The sequence below is a fragment of the Neopsephotus bourkii genome, unplaced genomic scaffold (assembly GCF_033783945.1).
Source record: "Neopsephotus bourkii isolate Nb327-2 ecotype Australia unplaced genomic scaffold, CSIRO-AGI_Nbou_v1 NB_354, whole genome shotgun sequence".
NCBI lineage: Eukaryota > Metazoa > Chordata > Aves > Psittaciformes > Psittacidae > Neopsephotus > Neopsephotus bourkii.
The window spans coordinates 1,707,824-1,725,605 of NW_026900860.1; the positions used below are offsets into that span (position 1 = coordinate 1,707,824).

The 17,782-nt window shown below is 40.6% G+C and overlaps 1 protein-coding gene across 10 annotated transcripts in view; it reads left to right on the forward strand.

The window, feature by feature from the left end:
- RPS6KC1 (ribosomal protein S6 kinase C1) overlaps window positions 1–17,782 on the forward strand; it is a 91,932-nt gene that overhangs the window by 4,001 nt on the left and 70,149 nt on the right. For 5 of the 10 annotated variants that reach the window (XR_009724710.1, XM_061348371.1, XM_061348367.1 and 2 more), the window contains exons 2-5: window positions 874–909; window positions 5,634–5,754; window positions 14,482–14,597; window positions 16,601–16,694. Coding sequence is in view for 7 of the 10 variants with exons in the window: in XM_061348371.1 (XP_061204355.1) it covers window positions 874–909; window positions 5,634–5,754; window positions 14,482–14,597; window positions 16,601–16,694 (367 nt within the window). In the remaining 3 variants the exon portion in view is untranslated. Of the gene's footprint in view, window positions 1–873; window positions 910–1,757; window positions 1,872–1,989; window positions 2,204–5,633; window positions 5,755–14,481; window positions 14,598–16,600; window positions 16,695–17,782 lie in introns of those variants that run through there. The other 5 variants (XM_061348370.1, XM_061348373.1, XM_061348374.1 and 2 more) reach the window with 5 other exon arrangements.

Genomic DNA, 17,782 nt, shown 5'->3' on the forward strand with positions numbered 1-17,782 from the left:
TTATTCTGGGGTGTGTCACTGTGGGGACTCTCAGTTGCATTGAGAATGCCCTGTCTTGCTTTAGCTAACAAGAAGCTAATTACTTTGTTAAACAGCTTTGGCTGTTATATTGAAGGATATACTGACTTGCACAAAATAATAGCAGTTATGAATTAAAGATGTCTTGATCTGATGTGTTTGTTTGTGTGGATATGCTCTTAGTGCTGTTTATAAACCCAATGCAGAACTTGGATTACAAAGGCTTTTGCAATCAATATTTATTTAAAGAAAAAAAAAAACCCTGGCAAAAGACAGGCTTCTTTATGGTGTGGAGCCAAGCCTTGTTTTCACTGCAATTTTCCTTTGGACAAAGTCATTTATAATTGATTAGGCAAAGAGTGTTTAAGGAGAAACAAATACACAAGGATCGAACCAGACGTGTGTGCACACTGATGGCAGTAAGTAAAGTGGAAACACTGTCTTAGTAAATGCAAAGCCTCACATTCACAGTGAGGTTGTGTGAGGCTTTTATTAAGCCAAGTAGCTTCAATTAGCTCATTAGTAATGTGGCCCTAATATGAATTAAATAGGAAGAGCCTGGGAAGGTGATGGGGGATGTGCTCTTTGTTTTGAGATCCCTTCTGTGCCATTTTGCCTGTAATGGATGTCTATTTCTAATCGGACGGATTGACTCTGCTGCTAAAATACCTCACTGTGTTGTATTTGGATATTAGACTTCTCTCAAACTAAATGAAAACACTTCTGGGTGTGGAGGAACATGCAAGTGTTTGCCCCTTTCATGATTTTTTTGTTCATCAGCAAATCACTGTGTGTTCCTCTAACTTCCAAACTGGAAATCCAAGCACTTACATGGGTTTTTGTTTTGCTTTTCAGATTGTTTCAAGAAAAAATCCAGAGGATGTCCAGGAGGTAACAGTTTAAACTTGTGCAGATGTCTTTGTGTGAATCTCACTATGCCTTTTGAAGCATCTGTTATGTAATTTAGCAATTTCTGCGTGTTTTGTCATTGTAATTCTTTTATGTTTCCATTTGTCTTTAACTTTCAGTTGAAAACAGGAGCTAGTGTGACATGTTGCAGTTCATTCCTCAGTGATGAATCCTGACTTGAAACAAAGTCTTAGGGAGTAGTGTGTCTTTTGATGACAAAACTGCTTTGATAAGTTTTCAAGCTCTTTTCTTAGGGATGGAATTGGCAAATTGATGGTTACTTAACTCCTACTGGCAAAATTAGAGATCAGTCCACAATCCAAGTCTTAGGTCTCAGCTGTAGGTACTCTTTTCTGCTTTAACCAATACTTCACTGAAAAGCCTACACCATTACTATGTATTAGGGAAAATGGAGGAATGTAGAGTAGTTGAGAGAGATTAGACTGCAAGTCATGGATTATGCCTGTATCTCTGAGGCTCCTTTATCAAAGCATAGAACTGGAAAAATACTAAAACTTTAAAAGTGCTTACTCTTTGCCTCTTCTGAAAAGGCTCTGAATGAGTCTGCTGTGTTCTTGTGCCTCTTTAATACCTCAAAAGACTGGCAGGAATCATTATTGTTGAGACAAAAAGTGCATCACGTGTGTGTGGTTTGTGGGGTTTTGTTTTTTTAGATTACACCCCTTTTTTTCCACCCCTCCCTTGATTTCTTCTGGGCTAATGGATACTGGTACTGTTGTATGATGTACATGGAAAATCTTCCTTCAAAAGCACAACCTTATGGCTTTTCAGGCATTGTGTAACATGCATCTGTTCAATTTCTGGTGCAGTCTCTTACTACAGTTGAGGAGAACCTGGATAGTTGATGAAAGAAGAGCCCATAAATGAATTCATTGCATCTCTGTGTGGTCAAGCATGAGTTACTGATTAGTGGCTTGGCAGAGGTGAGAATTGGCTAATACACCTAACACCCTTTTGTTGCATCCTTCTTTGAAATCCTGGGAATCAGACAAACATGAGCATTCATGCTTTTTGTATTTATTTCTCTTTTTTAATCTCTAGGAGATTAAAATAGCCTATCAGAATCAGAGAGAAAAATGGATCTGGGTTTAGAACTGCATTACTGTAGTCTAGCTTGGTGTTCACCTCTTCCAGGAAGACTTCTGAATTGAACTTTCCCATGAGCACATTCTGCCATTACCTTAATCTTCATTTGTGGGAAAACCACTTTGTAGCAAGCTGTTGATGAGCCATTCATCAGAAAAATATATTCTAAGTGTCTTTCAGCTAGAGCGTTGCATGAATATATGTTAAGTAGGTTTGAAACAGTAGCAGAACATTATCTTTTAGTCATTGCTTTGGTTGTAGCTTTGACTGGTGGCTGTAGGTTAGCCATGTAGAGTTCCACATACTCTATGAGGAGGCGTGAATGTGCTGTGAATTTCTTGATGATTGCCCTTTTCCACCCTTCCTTGTACCAAAATAAGTATTTTGCATGCAATAGCATGTTAGGTGTGCTGTGATTCTGTTATAAGTGAGCATCTGAAAGTACCTAGGTGTTAAAAGGAATATCCTGGATGGTAGTTGCCATAACACTGAATTGTAGTCAGAAAACCACACACGTTGTGAGCTTTTCTGTTTTATAGTGGTTGCTTATGTTAAATAAAGATTGTGGGCAGCCTTTGAAAGAAAAATATGCTCCTAACCTGTTCCCATGAAAATAAATGTCCCTCAGCTTTCCAGAATTCTTAGTTAGAAATTCCATAGACAAAATTTTGTGCACGCAACCACCCTGTTGCTTTATGATCTGTCCCATGCAGCCCCCTTCCTGTACCCATATATGTAGCGACAGGACAAGGGGTGATGGGTTCAAATTAAAGCAGGAAAGTTCAGGTTAGATCTAAGGCAGAAGCTCTTCCCTGTGAGGGTGCTGAGGTGCTGGCACAGGGTGCCCAGAGAAGCTGTGGCTGCTCCATCCCTGGCAGTGTTCAAGGCCAGGCTGGACAGTCTTTGATGACATGATCTAGTGGAAGCAGGCAGGGGTTTGGAACTGGATGATCTTAAGGTCCTTTCCAACACAAACAATTCTGTGATTCTGTGATTCTATATAGCACCTCTTAGCTGTACCTCCCTACTCAGAATTCTCTTTCAGTACCCCTTCTGTGATGTTAATACATACATTATGTATGTATAACTGCGCATAAGGCCATGTGTTGTGACTTCAGCTGTACTTGCCAGTGCTGTCTCACCTCCTTTAACTGCCCTTTGGGATACAAGCCTTTAATACAACATCTCTCCCACTGCAGCCAATTACAATTTGAAATAATTCCAACCGTCGTTGCTGGGACAGGGAGGAAGGTAACCTTGTAAAGGCTTTCTTCTCAGAAGAAGAAAAGAAGTTAAATTTGAATGGAAGAGTTGATACAGAAAAGCCAGTGGACTTTAATTTCCTTGCCTCTGGGGACTGGTGGTGCCAACATGGTGTGTGAGGCAGTTGTAACTAGTTGTAGTTTTGTGTTTTTTTTCTCTTATTCGTGGATGAGAAAGGGTTTTTCATTGTGGAACAGATGAATCACATGAGTTAACAGAGATCTACTGGCTGCAGCCATGACAAGCACCTTATTGCATTACAAGTCTAACATATGTTTTGTGATACACTTGCTGTGCTTCATTGGGCCTCAAAGTACAATGTGTCCTTCTTCCAAATATGATTTCTAATGAGTTATGTTAGAGTGGGAACTTTACTGAGCCACATGCATGCAAAGGCATGATTTCTGTGATCTTGTGAAAGGTTTTTGGATGACCTTGACTGATTTGCTATGCAAGCTACTTACAAACAGTTATTTTTTTCTCTTGGCTATTGGGAGATCACTTGCAGCAGTAAAAATTGCTGTTTTTTAAAGTGGAACAGAATCTCATGCTTTTATTTTTCTGGCAGCTTTTCATGTTGTCTCCAAGTACTGACAATACAATAACTTAATGTTTCGGTACTTCCCCATCATAAGCAATTTTCTTTTCTGTATGCATGCTGAAGAAGTGCTAATCATCCACTTCCAAGATATCGGATTAGATGGAAGTGCAGCACTGAAAAAATAGTTTGCCTTCTTGAGAGGTTATAATTTGTTTTCCCTCGTCTGCTGAACTCCACTAAGTACTAGTTGTGGTGGAGTCCTGGAAATGTGTGCCCAATAGGTGAAGCTGAATCAGGGCTGCTATTATATCATATATGATAGCACTCAGTTATATCATAGCTGAGTTTATAAGGTGGAGGGAGTGTTGCCACATTGAAGCTTTGCACATCTACTGTTAATAGCCCTGTTACCATATATCTGTCTTGCTCTGTAAGTTGAACTTGTATCTGCTGAAGCTTAGAAGGCCTGAGACCTTAGTGTTAAAACTAACAAAAAACTTTGAAAACTCCAATAAAAGAGCAACAAATAAAAGACCCCTCTAAACCAAAACCTTTTACTTGGTTTTAGGTCTGGTTTGCTTGAAAAAAGTTGTTTTTCAGTTACAATCACTGCTGAGGCAATCTGTTAAATTGGTCAGAAGTATTTGGAATCTTTATGGTTAATTGTAAGCTAATTGTGCCATTTGACTGATGGAACACTGGAACCAACTCCTGAATGCACTGCAGTCTCCATCGCCTTTTCTTTCTTCTGCTGTTCTACTTTAGTCACTTCACATTAGTTTTGAGGTTTATTGTGATGGCTTCGTGACTCTGACCAAAACTGAGGCCAAGATATAAAATTTCTTTGTTAATTGTTTTCATCCTGATAACAAACCTGTTAGCAATTGCTGGAGTGCAAATTCTGTTGCTCAGTTCTCTCCCTAGCCTGATTTTCCTGTTGGGTTCTCCTATGTATTTGGGATCCTTGAATGGAAAGAATAAGAAGAATGGGATGGAGGAATGGAGGAATGACAAGGTAGAAATTGACTGGGAGATGACTACTTCTTTCTGGAAGGGATGGATCAGAAAAAGCTGGGGTAATGACCCAGTGCTGTCTTTGCATTCCTGAAGTTGGACATTTTGCCTGGATTACAAAAGGAACATACTCAATTTTTGGATCAGGGTTATTACTAATAAACCATTTCAAATATGAGCTTGCATTTACTCCTGATCAGCATTTTACAGGAACAAATTGCAAGCAGGTTTGTTGTCCTGGATGCTTAATGTTCTGTTCTTAAGAATCCCTGTCTTGTGTCGATTTCTCTTGCCTTGTTTTCTCTTCTGCTGTTGTGTCACTTTGCCATACCTGCAGCTGCATCAAGCACAGCATGCTATGGAGTGTTGCGTAGTGCTACCATTTGCCATTTTCTCCTCTCTTACTAGTTCTCTGTGTAGATCTGGATCTCAGTGTGATGGAAACAGTGCTGCCTTTGCTCTCTTTGTTTCTTCCAGCATTTACTTGTGATTTTTTTTTTTCTCTGTACTAAAGTCTTGGTAGCCAAAATGGGGTTGGGGACAGATAATGACCACTTTTGTTGCAGTTGTTAGAGTTGGCACTTCAGATTGTATATTTTTGTTAAACATATTTGCTGAAGGTAGTGGTCTGATTTGCTAAAACCCCAATATATATAAATTTGTATTATATATATATTATATACATTAGATATCTCTTGCATACAAACCCAATACATTTGTTGTGTGAGGCAGCGTGAACAGTGAACCTTGCTAATACTTCTCTCCCCTTTCTCTGCTTCAGATAGTCGTTTGGAAGAGATACAGTGACTTTAAGAAACTGCACAAAGATCTCTGGCAAATTCACAAAAACCTATGCAGACATACAGAACTCTTCCCACCTTTTGCCAAAGCAATACTATTTGGTAAGCATAATTTCTTCCTGATGTGCTGAAATCCTTTGGTAACTCAGTATCTGTAAATAAGTCTTGTTTTGTGGCTGCCTGGAGCTCTTTTCTGTGTGCTTTTACTAATCTACTTTTAGGTTTGTTATATAGTGCTTGCAGGTGTACCTTACTGCAGGTCTATCATAGTTTGATACTTCACCTTTTTAAGCAAGGGTAGTTGAGTCCTTGCTTCTGTGTTAGAGATGGTAGCTGAAATATGTATTGATGTGGGTGTTCTGTATCTTTAGAACATACATTCCCTCTTTTCAGGAGCATGAGGTCTATATTAGCTTTATGAACACCACTTGAACAAAGACCAAAGACATTCATGTATGAGCTGTCTGCTTTTTACTGATGGATTGTAGTGAAGTAGCGAGTGATGGCTACAGAAAGTGGTGGGGTTTACTTTGGATATTTCAGTGTGGTTATCAACTTTATCTAGCTAGGCCTTTGGGATCGGTTTTCTATGTAGCAGTTAGCTATTTCACCGAAGCAATCTATAAGAGAATCGTGGCTCTACATGAGAAATACATGACAGAAAAGCTCTTTGGTGTGCATCACCATGTGCTTCCAAGCCTTTTTCCCCAGGTGTTTTAATGTTGAGTATTTTCAGGTGTCCAACAAAGTGTTTGGCATTTCTTTGCATGCATCTACCGTGCTTTCTTGGTTGGGTTTGGTTTTAGGTGAGCTTTTTGGTTTCTAAAGTGCTTTTGATGTTACTAAGGCATTTTTTGTTGTATTTGATTTGTGTTCCTGAGGCAGGGCTGTGGCGTTCTTTGTGTCCAGGATTTCTTTGGTGGTTTGTTTTTTTTTGCTGTGCATATACTACACAGTTTTCTGTGGATTTTAAGTGTCCATCATGTTTGACTTCATTTGCTATGCATCTACCACTTATGAGTGTTTCTAAGGCGTTGCTGACAGCCCCAAATGTGTTTGCTGCTTTTTAGCATGCATCTACCATGTGCTCTTTTTTGGTGTGGTTTTGGCAGGCTTTTCAGTTTCCAGCACTTCTTTGGGGGTTACTAAGATGTTTCCATGGTGTTTACAAGTTGCTTTAATAGATTTTGAGGTCTTTTTTTAAGCATCCAGCCTGTGGTGGTTTTTTTTTGTCTATGGTGTTGTCTTTTCATGTACCTTTCATGTGTTTGAGCATCCAGCATGTTTGGCATGTATTGGCAAGCATCCTCTTCATGCTCTTCCCTTTGTCAAGGCTTCTGGTGTGAAGTCAGGGCTTGTTTTGTGTGTGGTTTTTTGGATGTTGAGGCACTGCTGTGGCAATTCTTTTTCACTGTCCAGCATTTCTGAGGTGTAGCTTTTCTTCATGCTTATATTGCCTTTGTTTAAGCATTTTTCAGCATTCTTTAACGTGTCCATCATATTTGGCATTTGTTTTGGGCATGCACCTACTGCATGCTTCGTGTGTGTTTCTGAGGCATTTCTAAGGTGTTGCTAGCTGTGCAGAATGGTGTTGCTTTTTAGTGTTCTTTTTTTAAGTGTCCAACAGATGTTTGGCTTTTCTTTGCATCTTCCACATGTTACTGGGTGTTTTAATAAGTTTTTAGGCATCCAGTGTGTTTGGTGGGGTTTTTTGGTATGACTCTACCATGCTCCTTTTCATGGGGTTTTTGATGGGTGTTTTGTTTTATGAGGTATTCTTTAGGTTACAAAGACATTTCCATGGAATTTACAAGTTGGTTTTATGTCTTTTCTGTTTAAAGCATCCGGCCTGTGTTACCTTTTTTTTATATGGCCTTTGCATGGCATTTAGTGGCCAGCATGTTAGGTGGTTTTTGGCATCTGTTTACCCTGTGCTTGCTCTTTTTGATGTTAATTTGGGGCATTTGTAGGTGTGGTTTTGGTCCCGAGGGAATGGCTAGGATGTTATTTCATAGATCTTAGTCTCAGAATGGTTTGGGTTGGAAAGGACCTGGAGATCATCCAGTTCCAACTCCCTGCCATGGGCAGGGATGCCTTACATTAGAACATGTCCCCCAAGGCTCTGTCCAATTTGGCCTTGAAGAAGACCAGGATTTCTTTGTTGTGCATAGGGTTTTTTGGGGAGGGGAGGATTGCATGTATACACTGCATGATTTTCAGTGGGTTTTTAATTTATTCAGCACTTTTTTGTGTGTCCAGTATATTTGGGGCTTTTTTAGCATGCATCTCCTGCATGCCAGTATTGGGCATTTGAACAGGTTTTTAAGCTTTGAGCATGTTTGGCATTTTTTCTTGGGGTGAGTCTACCATGTGCCCTTTTTTGATGGAGTTTTTGGATGGATTTTTAGTTTCAAGGTGTTTATGGGCAGGCTTCAGTGTTTAAGGTGTTTTGGGGTTAAGGCCTCTGTGGTGTTTACAGGTTGGTTTCCTGGGATAGTTTTTTTGGTTTGTTGAAGCATTCAGACTGTGTTTATAGCTTTTGTATGCACCTTGTCTGGTATTTAGTCTCCAGCCAAGGTTTTTGCACCCTTTCTTGGCATGGTTTCCCTTTCTTTTTTTTCCCTCAGGCATTGCTGTGGTAGTGTTTTCCATTGCTATCTTATTCCTAATATGTTTTACTGGGTTTTTAAGCACACAGCACACTTAGGGCATTTCTTTTTCTGTGCATTTATGATATGCTGTTAAGAGCTTTTAGCATCCAGCATGGGTTTGACATTTTATTTCATCTTGCTACCACCTGCTTTTTTGTGTTTCTTTCATATAGTTTGAGCATTTTTAGTGTCCAGCATATTTGATGGGTTTTTGGCATGCATAAAGTGCATGGCTTTGTGTGTATTTGCATGTTTCCCATGCTCTGTGCCTGTCTTCTGTGTTTTTCCTGTGTGTTGTCTGTGTTTTAGCATCCAGCCATTGTTTGCTGTGTTTTGGCATGCATTTAGCACTGATTTGTGAAGGTTTTTTGTGTGTGTGGCAGTTTTAGCAGTGTTCGGTATGTATCTAGAGCATTTTTCCCCATATCTTGCCCATGGCAGGGGTATGGAACTGGATGATCTCAAGGTCCTTTCCAACCCAGACCCTTCTATGGTTCTGTATTTTTTCTGTATCTCACATTAGCATGTTTACCATTTTTTGACATGCATCTGTTGCATTCTTTTACATGTCTGTCATGATTTCAGTATGTTTTAGAGTCTAGTATGCTGTTGGCATGCATCTCCTACATACATACTTCACATGGAAAAAATGTGCAGAAAGATTTTTAGCATTTTGTCATGTTTTTAGCATAAGCTTTTGTGCCCTTTTGTGCCCCCTGCTATTTTTGTGCAGGTGTTTTTCTTTCTGCATTTTTAGGTTGGTTGTCTTTTGTTGTTGCTGTGTTTGGTTTCTGTTTATTTATTTGTTTATTCAGGTTGCCCAAAGAAGTGGTAAATGCTCCATCCCTGGCAGCATTCAAGGCCAGGCTGGAGAGAGCAGTGGGTGACATGGTCTAGTGTGAGGCATCCCTGCCCATGGCAGGGGGTTGGAACTGGATGATCTTAAGGTCCTTCCCAACCCAATGCAGTCTGTGATTCTATGAATATTATACGTTTTTTAGTGTATTATGCTTTTTGTATTTATTGTTTGTCCCCTTTGTGTATGTGTGCGTTTACTATTGTTTTGTGATAATTAAGCCTATTGGTTTGGGAGCTGCCAAAATCGAGGATGTTTAGTCAGCCTCTTTTCCACCAGTATAATAATGCTGCCTGGGGTTATGGTACTGCAGCAGTATTTGTTGACCCTCCTTTGCCTTGAGTGCCAGAGAAACTGAAACTCCTCTGGAGGTAAAACCTCAGCCTGGAAAGCACAGGTTTTCCCTTTGAAGTTTTGGGATCAAATATTACGACAGGCTTGGAATTTTTGGTACTTACTTTTTGGTTTTGATGGCTGCTGCAGGTAGGCATGGCACTGAGATGCCTTAAAGAATAAACTAACAGAAAGAACTTTCAACAAGTTGAAGTTAGTTTATAACCCAAGTCCAGTCTCCCTGGGGAAGCTGGGAACAACCCGTTTCCATGTGGAGCAGCAAAGGGAGAGGCAAGAGAGCTGAACTCTGATGCAGGCTTCCTGGCTCTCTGCACACAGCTGGGTAAAATCCCTAGTTTAAATTGTCTTTCCCATCAGTTATATTGTATCCGATTTTCATATAATTTCATTTTTAGTTATTTATGACTTTGGAAGTGGGGTAAATTTCGGTGCTATGTGAGAAGTTGTGCGTTAATGGTTAGAGAATGTAGTATTAGTTTTATCCTGAGATGCTCTTATAGCTAATCTACAGAGTTAGAGTGCTCACTGGAGAAATTTATTTACAAAGCTAATATTTGCAAAGCATAATTGAATTTCAGGTAGAAGATGTGGTAGCTATTCATAAAGGAGCAAAGAGAGGGGTAAAAAGAATCAGGATGGAAAGAGAGTGTGGGCTTCTAATATCTGAAATAATTTTAAATTGCCAGAAATGCAAATTAACTGGTTTTACACTAGCCCTGTAAGCAAGGGAAGAATTGAGTGAAATCCCTTCTGAAAGACACCCTTCTTCTATTGTATTTGGTGAACAAAAGTGGCTGCTATGCACATTGTAAGAGAAGGAAATGCACAGAAATATTCAAGGTAGTTATTTATAAGAAAGCTCTTTGAAATTAAAACTAAACCAAACCCCACTACATGTGACTGACGCTGAGCCACAGAAGAATACAGGATAAGAGGAGGTAATGTAAAAACAAATTTGAAGTGATTGCTCCATAGCTGAAAGGAACAGAAATATCTGGCTCTGTTCTTTGATTTAAGAATTATTTCTGTTTAAAGCATGAAATTTTATTGCATATTCTCTGATCTCACTTCTACATATAGTAACTGCTGCGTGGTTTATTTTCATTTAAAGCACTTACCTGCAGATTCTTTAATTTTTATTTGAGTATCTTTTGTGCTAAAAGGTCTTTTATTTTTAAGTTTTATTAAGATGTGTGCTTTAAATAACCTACATATACTGCTCTGTAGAGAGTACACTTTACACAGTGAGCATTGGTGGTTCTAACAGTGAAACTCCCTTGTATTAGTATTAAACCTAAGCAGAATCTCAAGTTGAGCATTCAGAGTGTCAGGAGATGGTGTGGAGAACTGTGATTTATTTAGAAACAACTGGGTCATGCTGTGCTTCTACATTTCATGTCAACAAAGCCTTGCCACATCTGCAGGACTCAGCCGCGTCTCATGCTTGAGACCACAGCTTTTGATAATTATAATGTGCAAGTGCATGTATTTTCATGCTGTTACAATAGAGCTGCTTGCATCAAAGCATGGAACTTGTTAGGGGTGGGAAAAAGAAATACTCTCACTTTTCTTTTTAGTTCACTTGAACCTTTCCCTCTTGTCTTAGAGAGGAAACATAATGAACGCAAGCATGGGCATATACAATGTCCTAATAGATCCAGCTGCTAAAACCTGAGTTGTTATGCAGCAATTAACAGGGGAAGTTCAGGTTAGACCTAAGGCAGAAGTTCTTTCCAGTGCGGGTGGTGAGGCGCTGGCACAGGGTGCCCAAAGGAGTGGTAAATGCAGTGCTCAAGGCCAGGTTGGACACAGTCTTGGGCAACATGGTCTAGTGTGAGGTGTCCTTGCCTGTGGCAGGGGGTTGGAACTGAATGATCTTAAGGTCCTTTCCAACCCAGACCATTCTATGATTCTATGATTATGATACCTATTTCTGGGGAGTGATTACTCTCCCACTCTAATATGCATCAACATAATTTCTTCAGTATTTTCAAACTACTTTATTTTTTGTTGGACATTTTAAGCATTCCTGTGTGTTTGCTATACACAGCACTTTACCAGACTGCTGGTAAACCTGTGCTCAGCATGTCTTGTGTCTAACAACTGCAGAAATGTACTCTAGTATGAAAAGTACTCTCCCCACCCCCTGGCAAAAAGAAACCAAAATTCCCAGGTGATGGTAAATTATTAGCAGTGAGTCAGAAAGATGATTCATATCATATAGTTTATATAAGGACACTTCCTGCATTTGAAAATACCACATGAAGTAGCATATTTAAGATTCCAACTTAAATATAGCTGGAAGCCTTGTGAGAAACTGAAACGCAAACACAAACCTTGCTAGGTGTTTTGTTGTTCATATCTGCTTCACAAAATGAATTGTGCGTTCTTTTCACAGGGATTTACATTTGGTTTTTATGTACAGAACAAGTTTTGAATGGATCATTGCTGGAGGAACAGCAGAACTGTACAAATGCATTTGTTACATGCCAAGATTGTAGTTAGCGCTTCCTAAAGCCCTGGAAAGACACCATCACTGTGATGAAGTTGCCATGTGTCTGAGAGATGTTGATTTAGATGCAGGAACACCTCCTAATGTTTGAAGAGGCAGCTGGGTATCTAAGCACCTTTGAACATCTGATTGAGAAGGGTGGTAAATGGAAGTGTTGAGCTATCCAGGATTCCTTGAAAGTACGAATAAAGGGAGAGGGGGAAGGACTTAGGCAGGGCTGGCTGGAAATGAAGCTGCCAGCAGGATGCCAGATAGTTTGTGAACAGTATGAATTATGTTCTTCCTTTCCCCAGAAGTCCTCTGCTTCTGTAAGCAGTTGTCCTGATAGTGTATCATGATGCTGATGAGCTGGAAAATGTGACAGTGACTGATGTTTCAGTGGCTCTGTTCAAATGTGTTCTGTTTTCAGCTCAGCTTCCTAAGAAAATAACCTTATGTAATTGTGCTGTCAAAGTCAAACCTCTTACTCATGTGGCTAATATCAGCTAATTATGAGTGGGGGTGCAGTTGCAAATGTAATTCTGTTTCTCTAAAGTCTGAGGAACACAGAGTGAGAAGCTTGGTGGGACTAACAAGGGCCAGGCAGGCTCATCCCCATGAGGCTTGCAGCTGCCCGGGCAATTGGTGAACTCTGGTCCTGACATGTCCATCTGGTGCCCACTGGAAGTACTGGGATGATGTGGATGAGGGAAATGAGTTTTTCTTGGGTTTGATGAATTAGAATGGGGAAAGGTCCCTGGGAAATCAGGAAAAATCTCTGACAGAATGACTTCATTGCAGATGCTTCCTGTTTCTGGCCTTGTTAGGTGTTTGCTTCTTTGTGATTTGTTTTTCTGTTGCATTATAACAGCGTTCATGTCATTTTGTAGATTCATTTAACTGGCCCATGCTGCTGTGCTGAATTGAGAGGAGCTGATGTCTTGATTTGCATGGGATGAAACAAAAGCCTTAAGACACCCCAGTATTGCTCTGAAGACACAGGAAGTTCGATGAGCAGTTTAATGAGCCTGATTTCAGTATTGCCACTCAACATGGTAGCATTGCCTTTGCTGCCTTTTTGCTTGCTTGTTGCTTGCTCTTTTGTACGGCTTGCTAATGTTTGTGCAGCTGAAAGAGCAGGGTGAACAAGTCACGGAACTGATCCAGCTGCAAATTAGCCCAATGATGTCTTTTCTTTCCCAGAAAAATAACCCCCAAAAGCTTTGTTTGTGATCTTGGATGTGTGTGTCTTTCTAATGTTATTTTCCCTTTTTCTGGTACCACATGGGCAGGAGCTATTTACTTGGAGAATTTCTGGAAAGAATCCTGCTTTGATACTTTCTTCTGGGATTATATTTTTTGCTTGCTCTGAGTATAAATGAATTTTGCTTTTTGTATTCAATGTTTCTTTTGTCCTCTTCAAAGGTTAATGCCACAGAGCTGTCACAGGTGGTTCTTATTTTTCCAGTCATGCTGTTAGAGCAATACTGTTTCTTGAACTTGTCTTCCCAGTCCTTTTTTCCCTTCTGTATAGCTGTTCCAGTATCTGTTCTGTCCTCCTCCAATTATTACTGTTAACCTCTGCCCTTTTTCTTTTGTAAACTTGTAACTATTTCAACAACAAAGTGATGTTGATATGAAAAGCTAAAATAAGTTGTGGGTGATTGTGAAGAATGTGGATTTAAGGTAGCGATCCAAGGGTTTTCTCCTGAGAAACAAATCTCTTCAGGTGAACTGTGGGATTGTTTTTTAAAGATGGGTTTTTTTCCTAATTGGAATGTCTTGGGTGCGGGGTAGGAAAAAGGGAAGGATCATACGTTGTTAGTAAATGAGCTGCTTTCCAGCTCTGTTTACCTCTTGAATCCAGGAGGAGATGAGACCCTGCGTGCATGGAGCTACTTCAGAGGAAAGCTTCAGTGCCTGGTAGCAGGGCTTCACCATCTCCCCTCCACTTTGTCTCCTCCATAACTGGCACCTTGGAAATGATGATCTGTTTGGGGGCTTTTAGCAATACTTTGTTTACTGTCCGCTCATATTGTGTGTTGTTCTTGAGACTACGTGAAGATTGCTCAGCTCCTTCCAGGATTCGGGCCGTAATCAAGGCTGACACTGACTGGCATATTGTCAAATTGTGCGTGTCTCATTTATTGTTAGATAACATTGGACATCCGTTAGTGTCTCTTGGCTAATGAAGACTGTTGCCTCCCATATTCTTACGATGAGAGGGCGAAGGATTCTTGTTGTAGCTGCCAGCTTTCATCATCCGAGTGGATTGCAGAAGACGGGACTCTAGGGACAATTGAGAATAGGAAGCTTGAAGATTCGCTATGTTCTCCTAATGCATTGGAGTGACTTTCATAGACTCAGGGCATTGTCTCCAGAAGGTTGCTTTTGCCTTGTGTTTTCTTTATTGTAGTTATTACAGCAAATAACTGTGTACTTACTTGTAAAACTGTCAAGCTATGTGTCTGTTCCAGGGCGATTTGATGAAACCGTGATTGAAGAAAGAAGGCAATGTGCTGAAGATCTGTTGCAGTTTTCTGCCAACATCCCTGCTCTCTATAACAGCAAACAGCTTGAAGACTTTTTTAAGGTTTGTTAGTATTTGCAGACATATTTGCTTCTTACTGATCTGAATAAGATACAGTGCTGATTCTGCTTTACTTCGTAAACCGCGGCGTGACTGTGAGCTGATGTGACATGCTTTGAGAAGTGACTGAGTTTTCCATTCACTCTGGAAATGAGGCTTAAAACCCCTGCCATGCTACATCTCTACAAGGTAGAAGGTTTTACAGGAACTTCAGGTGAAAGAATTTGGAATTCTTGTTTATTGAATGATGAGCAAAACCCAGGATGTTAAATCCAGGTGTTCAGTGGGAAGTTATACAAATCTTGTCACCGTTTTCTATGTTTTATTTAAGCATTCATAGTTTCAAACCAAAGGAGGGAAGACTCTGTAGACTGATTTCTTATGGCCCGTTATGGATTAAGGTCCATGACAACAAATCTGGCATATAACTAATCAAATGTGTTGCTTGTACAGAGTTGTAAGAACCACTCTCCAAAAGAATGATAAGTTGATCCAGATTTCTTCCTTGTTACATCTGAAGTAGTTTGTTTTCAATAGTTCTTTCAAACCTCTTTATTTCTGATAGCTTACTCCAACATTCTGCAAACACATAAACATAAATTTACATGTAAACATCATAGTAATTCCCTGGAATTAAGGACATGCTTATCTGGCTGGGATGGAGCATAAGTGTATTAATGTGTAAGTATGTTTAAATGATACATAGCTAAAGCAAAACAAGAGCAAAGCTTACAAATCTTTACTTGTTTTCATAGTGCAGAGTTCTTTAAAATACCAGTTTTCTGAAAGCTTTGGTGGCAACAGAGATTGGGAGTCTCAGTTAGACTATTTTGCTTTTCACTTTATTTGCATTTGCACTTTTCAGTTCTTGGGAAATACCCATGTTTTGGGGTATTTGTTCAGAGCTCTATTCCCCTCCTTAGCTCGACAAAAGTATTCGTGTTAGCCTTCCAATGGACCTCTTTGGGCTTTGCAAGGGAATGAGTAAAACTAGCAAGACATTAGTTTTTTCAGGAGTGTGTTAACAAGAGGAATTATGCAAGTGTAATAATTTAGGCTTATTTGTCAGCTGCTGTTGTGTCATGTTTTCCTGTAAGAAAGCCTTAGGTTTTGATCTGTCACCAGCTCAGCCGTGTCCTTTGGCTCTGCTCAGGGGTGGTTTTGTGCTTTTTCAGATTGCTGTGCAAATAGCCATGGAAAGAGAGACTTAGACAATGAAGTCTTAGGAACAGCTGAAAGGAGTGCTGTGTGTATCTGTGTACTATAGACTCCAGAGAAACTGGCTGGCTAGTGTGAAGATGTCCAGGGCTAGTTCAGGTTGTATTAGCAATGCCCGTTTGTAATAGTGCCTTGGAAATGGTGCAGTTTCTGTTGGAGTTGGATGGGAAGTATGCACCTGACATGTGAAGCAGAAGTTTATGAAAGAAATATTAGGTACTTTCTTGTGCAATCAATTGTTCCTGTTGTTACTTCATTTACCTTTGATTCCTTTCAGGCTTGGGAGGGAATAATGTCCATCCACAATGCTAGGATGGCCTTATCTTCCCTGTGTCCAGTTTTGACTGTGACTGGACTCAAGATAGTGGGTCATGGGTGGGACATTAGTCTGATGGGCAAACACGGTGGTGTGGGAGACCTGCAGAGCTTGGGAACACCACTGAAGAGCACAGAGTGTATGTACCCCAAGAGAGCAGGAGCATCAGTTTTTTTGATCCCTGTTAAACTCGGGGGTTCCAGGCAGACCTGCTGCAGCCTGTTATGGCTCAGGACTCTGAGGCTGCAGTGGGCTGACTGTTTAGGTACCTGGATAGTCTGTGGCAACCAGATGTGGCCTAACCAAAAGCCTGGTTTAATTTTGCAGGCTTACAGAGTTTAATTAAATACATTAAAGTAATGGAGCATTCACTGGTTAGGTTAGTTAAGTTAATTTTGACTATTGCTTCTATGTAGTGAGACTTTTCATAGAGCACAGCAGCTAAATAATTCCTTTCCCTCTTTCTTTGCAGGGTGGAGAGGTGCATGATGGCTCTGAACTGATCGGCCCTGTTGAGCCTCTGTCTGACTCTCTGACTGACAACCTGTCTGACTGCAGCTCCGAAGGTTTGCTTGCTTTTCTCATGTAACCCTATAATGTGATCTGTTTTAAAGCAGTGAAGTGAGTCTGGAGTAGGCTGTGGAGATGCTCCAAGGGTGTTATCTCCTCTGGAATGGAGACAGGTTGAGAGAGCTGGGCTGGTTCAGCTTGGAGAAGAGGAGGCTCCTTAAGAGAAGACCTTAGAGCAGCTTCAGTGCCTAAAGGGGCTACAGGAAACCTGGAGAGGGGCTTTGGACAAGGGCCTATAGGGACAGGACAAGGGGAATGGCTTTAACCTGCCAGAGGGGAGACTGAGCTGAGCTCTTAGGCAGAAGCTCTTCCCTGTGAGGGTGCTGAGGCACTGGCACAGGGTGCCCAGAGAAGCTGTGGCTGCCCCATCCCTGGCAGTGTTCAAGGCCAGGTTGGACACAGGGGCTTGGAGCAGCATGCTCCAGTGGAAGGGGTCCCTGCCTGTGGCAGGGGGTTGGAACTGGTTGAATGTAAAGGTCTGTTCCAACCCAAAGGAGTCTGGGATTCTATGGTAAATGACGAGTGCCATATCTGTGGGGCATTGGCTTCCAGTTTCTCTTTGCTTGGTATGTCAGAAATGCCAGAGCTGAGATTAACAGAGGAGAAGTTAGGCTCAGAAGAGCTCTGTCTGCACTGCTGGAAGTTTACTTCTAACAGAAAGTTTTATGGGAGTTTGTCCAGTCCATTCCAGAAGTCCTAGTGCTCTATTGCTCAAATTGAACCGCTTTTGGTGCTAACTGAACCCTCTAGTTTAAACATACATAATCCTGCCTGCTTCCAAAAGGTTGGGCAAACACTGTGGTGGTGTTCACTATTAATCATGACCCAACTCTCAAGCTGTAGAAATCTGCAGAGGACTTTAAAACCATTTTGAGGTTGATCAATAAATGGAAAGACGACTGTCTGAATTTGCCTAGAGCATGAAAAATAGGTCTAGGAGTTAACCTGCCCCATTAATTTCAGAGGGTTCTCATTCAGCTGTTCATGCTCTGGATGTCCCCATGCTTTCAGTGCTTAGAAAATCCGGAAGAGAATAGGTATTGTATTTTAAAAGTCTAAGTATGCCTTCTGCGTTGAGCGTATT